This window comes from Asparagus officinalis, chromosome 5 (genome assembly GCF_001876935.1).
Source record: "Asparagus officinalis chromosome 5, Aspof.V1, whole genome shotgun sequence".
NCBI classification, from domain to species: domain Eukaryota; kingdom Viridiplantae; phylum Streptophyta; class Magnoliopsida; order Asparagales; family Asparagaceae; genus Asparagus; species Asparagus officinalis.
The window spans coordinates 64,999,612-65,005,719 of NC_033798.1; the positions used below are offsets into that span (position 1 = coordinate 64,999,612).

At 40.5% G+C, this 6,108-nt stretch overlaps 1 protein-coding gene across 1 annotated transcript; it reads right to left on the reverse strand.

Annotated features, from left to right (window-relative positions):
• LOC109841938 lies at window positions 511-6,108 on the reverse strand. Its single transcript, XM_020410861.1, is given in 6 exon segments — window positions 511-945; window positions 3,325-5,375; window positions 5,429-5,576; window positions 5,579-5,605; window positions 5,608-5,672; window positions 5,675-6,108. Coding segments are annotated over 5 exon segments (1,035 nt in total). The 5' UTR covers window positions 5,895-6,108; the 3' UTR covers window positions 511-945; window positions 3,325-4,800.

Below are 6,108 nucleotides of genomic sequence, written 5' to 3' on the forward strand. Positions count from 1 at the left end.
CTTGCAATCCAAGCATGATACAAACAAGCAGCTCCTGCAGCACAGGAAATTCCTGCACAAGCTCCATGCCACCTTTCCAAATCTGCGAGCTAAAATCACATTTGGGGGGAGAAAAGATGATCTCTATTTTCAACATGATTCTCACACAAAACACAGATTTCATCTCCAATTACACCCATATTCTTCAATCACTGCAAGGTAGGTAGTCTATCGCAACATGGAAGCCAGAAAATAAATGAGTGCTTAGGAACATTATACCTGCTCCAGACTAAATGAGACCAAGGTTTAATCTCTACATTTCCAGCTAAAACAGAACAAGTAGCGGCAGTACTAAATGCTGTTTTAGGGCCTTTTTCCCTGCAGGATGCCATTCAGATCATCAACACAAAGCAAGACTTCATTTCTGGGCTTAAGAAGCTTTGTAAAAAGCCACCCAAAAAAATGAAGAAGAGTAAAAGAAAGATAAGAGAAGAAAAGAAAATGCTAAATGCCTGTCGAAGGAAATGAATGTCACTAGAAATCAAATGCAAATAAATTTCATATATCTCTCAGTTGAGTTTTTTTGAGGAAGTTTTTTTTTACAAGTATCCGATTATTTGAAAACCACTGACCCATAAACAAGGTTGGATTACAGTTATACATTGAATATCCAAGATCAATCATTATCAGTAAGAGGAAGGAGGCTGCCATGGAAGAATCAACGTGAGACCACCAAAGTTAAGGACTTGCTAATACAGATCAATGCCATCAAATGACATAGCACAAAGAAGCATGAAGAGATATGCTATACGTTAGGAGAGTAAATTTCCCTTTTGAGCTGAAATCTGTCAGTCAGTTTGCTTTCGATCATACATAGGACATATCCCCAAAACGAAATCAATGTCACACACGGCCTGACACAAAAGGCAGATCCAGCAATTGCAAGTACATGCTCCATTTTTTCACCTAGGGAGTATCAAGCACGTCAGTTAAAGGATCTCTAAACTCATAAATTGTACATAAGAACAAGCAAACCATAAATTGCTCAGATTCTTGGAAAAAGGCTCGGAAGTGTGGTATAAATCATAATGGTTATTGTTTGTCTATTCTATTCATGAGGTTATACTCTCGCCGAATCTGAGCAAGCTTTCAAATCATCATTGAAATTAACGTTTCCACTTTCCAGAAAGTGTCCCTAAACACTAAAAATAGAAAATCTACTTGATAAAAAAATGAATATTTTGACAAGTATAACACTTCAATAGTCCATTAATTGAAAGTTATATAGATGTACGTGTCGTATCTATTCCTCTATAATTAAAAGAAGAAACCAAAGAGTCACTGTTATGCTACAGTAAATACTGTTGCGTAAACATAAACCAAAACTGATTTTCTCACCATTTATGCTAAGTAATTCACTGTATTATAAAACAGTGAATCAAATCCGATTTTTTAGATGTAAACCACATTTACTTGCTAAGGTATTTGCAATGTCACACCTAATCCAGTTTTCAGCCAAAAATACGCGAAATGACTATTTTATCCTCACCATTTTCCTTTTTCCATCTCCTTCCTCACAAACCCTAATCCTAACCCTAGCCTCATCATCCTCCTCTTCTCCCCATCTTCCCTCTCCCTCCTCCCCAACTCCCCTCCCCCTCTCTCATCCTCCCTTTTCCTCCCGACCTCCCACTCTCCCATTCATTCCAAGTGAGAACTAGGATTAGGGTTAGGGTTTGGGGAGGTGGCGGTCATGGGTTAGGGTTTTGGGGGAGATGGCGGCCATGGATTAGGGTTAGTGTTTTGGGGGAGGTGACTGCCACCGATTAGGATTAGGGTTAGGGTTTGTAGAAGAGGAGAATGGAGGAGGTTAGGGTTAGGGGTTGGAAGGAAGAAGATGGGGTAAAATGGGGATATCTGATTTTCATGGGTGAATAATAAAAAAAGGTGTGACATTGGAAACATGTTAGCAAGTAAATATGGTTTATATTAAAAAATCTTTAAAAGTGGTAAGTATCAATTTTGGTAAAAGTAAAAGTGGTTTTGATGTAAAAACACTAAAAATAGAACATATTTCCTATACGTATGCAGCATCATGTCACATCATATGACAATAAATAAAACAATTATTTGCAGAAGCACCTTCTATACTATATAGTCACAATTGCAGCAACTTGTCACTCATGCTCTATTTTATTACCATGCACATCTCCTACCTTAGTCTTTCAAAGCTTTCGTGAGAACCTTACAGGAATGTACATGTGAAAAGTTTGACTTTGATTATTTGGTGATTCCCATGCGACTTTAAAAGAGTAACGAGAAAACCACGCCATCAAGAGAGGTAAGGGTTGCATGTGTTAATAAATTAGAACATATTTGATATGTAGAACCCCCATAGTACAAGGGTGCATCTGCAAATAACTGTAGATAAAAATAGGAGTTAATAACCTTATAGCAAGGATAAAGAAGCTATGGTATAAGTGTAGAAGACAGATCCATAATTCCATAGCTTGAACGAGCAATAGTAATAACTGGAGAGGCATATGTTAACATTCCATCAATATATGATTTCTTCTAATTTATCTAATTTTGTTCGATACTAACATTTACTCTTTCTTTTCCCAAGGACTTAAAATATCGTACATGAACAAAAGGAACAAGTACTGTGTGCTTGAGGGACATATGTCATAAGAGTGAAACTTCTTTTAGAAAGTCAAGTTAAAATTTTTGAGATTTTTAGGCCATCAAAATTTCAAGGGAATGGGTACCTAGTGGCTAGTATAACGAGGGGCAAAACACTTCATCTCGGTAATCTCTCATGCTAGACCCATATGGACTCAGCTTTTTCTATGGTTTAAGTAAACTTGTAAACTGTTACTATGTAAACGTGGGAGATGCTAGAAATCCACTAGATGAATATAACAGAAAAACACCAATTGCAGCTTCTTACCAGATTGATACAGATGGAATAAAAGAATAGATTCAGATCTCCAACCAAATTTCTTAGTATAACTTTACACGTTTCTTTCTCAAAAAATTTCCACAAATATATGCATTATTTAGCATAAGAGATGAGCAAAACCTAGAACACCAGTAAATAGCTACATTATCACTTGAGCAATTGTTCACGCAGAGTTGAGAATAGATATAGGAATCACATTGTGTATCAATAATTTTTGCACAAACTTAATTCTTGATGAATTTTACTTTACAAAGCAGCTACACAAATGAAACACTCGTCAGATTATAAGTCCCCAAGTAAATAGTTCTAAAGTGACTCCAACACTATATCAATGGCTTACCAGTCCAATGAAATTACTGGCAGAAAAGACAGAATTTTATTACCTTGCATATCAAAATGTCAATCCCAAGGAACCACTTTCTTCGCTCTGAATGGCCACGGCCCCCCTACAAAACTGCTTAGCTTCAAAGCTCCGCTCAAGAGGTCGAAGAGGAGAGTCAAGATGAGCTTCCGAATTTAGCTTGGGATAAACCCTTTGTCCCCAACCTATATCCTGCTGCACTACATTTGAACATTCTCCCAGAATAACTGATGCAGGGCCTTGTACCTTGTACCCTGTATTGCTGCCATTACCTGTTGAAGAAGATGCAGACAACTAAAACAGGAAACAACACCAAAGCTTTCATCAGTACTTGATGTTGATGTCACATACAATACTCTCTCCTTGTTACACTGCATAATAGGAACAAATTCTTCTGAAGACAAAAATAAACGTTAGGAATTTAACTCATGTATTCTATATTAACTGAGAACAATCATGTATCCACAGGTAGCCTTCACAGTGAAGTTATATGCAAGAAGGCAATTCTTTATAGCTTCTGTAAATTTCCATGGGACTCTTTTAGGAATAGAATTTCATTGCATAATTCAGTCTTTCCAAATAGACAAATAACTTGCATTTGGTGGATTACAAAAAAGGATGGAAAGAAATCAGTGTTACTTATTGAGTTATTGTTAACTGTCAACCGTAATTCCTGAAGAACTCCTTCTCAAGATTAAAGCAAATATTAAACCTTCTGATCTCATAAGTTATGTCAATGGATTTTGAATTAAAATTCCAGACCACAAATAGCTGCTATAGTATTAGCAGTGCACATACAATTATTCAAGTTCACAACATACAGATCCGTAACCATTTGTTGAAGCTTGTTGGACTAATAAGCACATGATAGAGTCAATTAGAAGTTGCTAATAGTAATCCTCTCTTATCAGAACGTTAACAACTAGAGACAAAAAGCATTTGTGTAAAAAATACCTAGATCTCATGGCAGAATTAGAATCTTCTATCTTTTTTATTTTTAGTTTCTTTCCACTTCTAGTTTCATTTTACATGAGCGAGCCTTCTGCATCACAATAACCAAGCCTCTGAGGCCAATCGATATTCAACATTCTCACAAACCATATTTAAGCAAATGTCAAGCAGAAACACATTTTAAAGATTTCAGTGTTCTCGCAGATCGCACTTAGTGTCCAATTGTGACTTTTGAGTGGAAAATGAAAAATAGTATAATTCATAAAAGGATAACAATATGACTGATATTATAAATGAATAACAAGTATCTGGATTATTGAACAATTTTAGACAATTATTATGGAAATCCAAATTCCCAAAAAAACAAAAACAAAGGAATCATACAAAGAACAAAAATTCTAGATTTGCTATAACGTGATAACAGCAAAATAAACCCAGTATTTACAGAGAGAAATTTAGCTTACTTATTACGCTCCAATATTTACTACCATATCATACTAACCTAATAACATCACAAACATTAAAACCAAAATTAAAAAGTGTGAAGTTACCACACCCCTTCCCTATGTATAAACGAACACCCCGCCACACTAGCTTCACCGTGATATCTACTTCCGCTGGCGGCCCCCATCAGAGCCTTCTTAAGCTCCTCCGTCATGTCCTCCTTCTTGGGCCCTGTTGCCGGGGCTGGCCTTCCAGAACCTTCTAGGTGCCTTACTTCCCTTCTCACTCCCTTGCTGCTGACGTCAGCCTCCCTTGGAGGCGCGGCGCTGACCTGACCCCCAGCAGGGGTGACCGGAATCGACCCGCGAAGCTCATCAACCGCCTTCCTCAGCATCCCGTTCTCCGCCTGGATTGCCTCCAGCTGCTTCTTCACCGACATGCACGCCTCCGCAACGTCAGTAGCCCCCTTGCTGACATCATCGTCCTTCACCTTCCTCTTGTCTTCTGCCACGTGCTCGATCGAGATCTTGCTCATCACCAGCAGAGGCAGCTTGCTGAGTGAGAGAGCCCTGTTCCTGTCCTCCGCCAGCGCGGCCCGGAGCTCCGGGGGTACTCTCACCCCCCACCTGAACCTAACCGCCGCCTTGCTCTCCAGACGGGCGCACGCCTTCGTTGGCGCTCACCTCAACCCCGTGAGCAGGATCGCTTATCCTCTCCCCAAATTCCGCGGCCCCAATCCCGTTGGCTTTCTTCAGCCCGGCGTTCCCCCAAACCGCCGACGGGTCGGTTCTCCATGTCGGCGATCTTTTCTCCGGCGGCAAGATGACCGCCGATGCCGACCGACTTCTTGAACGAGAAGTCACCGAATCTGGGTTTGAAGAGAAAACGGAGAAGCTAGGGTTAGAGTTACTCCGATGACGTTGAACTCGGCGGTCATCGAATGGGAGGCTCCCGCCGGCGAGCCGAAGCTGCGATGCCGGTCTTGATCGAGACGGTGAAGGGATTCGAGGGGTCGTTCGGGCGGTAGGAGGCGCGAAGCGAGGGGCCGGATTCGAAGGCGGTTAGCAGATCCAGGCGGAGCTCCTTCGAGTCGCCGGCGGAGATGCCGGAGAGAAACGGGAGGCCGAGGATGCTGATGGGGATCTTAGCTCGGACCAAGGGCTTCTGGTCTTCTCGGAATTTGAGAGAGGCCTTCATGATTAGGTTTTAGGGTTTTCGATTTGGGAGGACGATTTCAGATTTTTTAGGGTTAGGGTTTTTTTTTTAAATATTGGAGGAAGGGCGGAAAATGCGACGAGATTTGGGCACTTGATGATGGGATTCGGAGGTAAGGTTACCGCGAGCATGTCACTACTGAGAGTGGGTTTTTGTCCACAGATAATAGGAGGATATGCTATGGACCCTGTTGTTT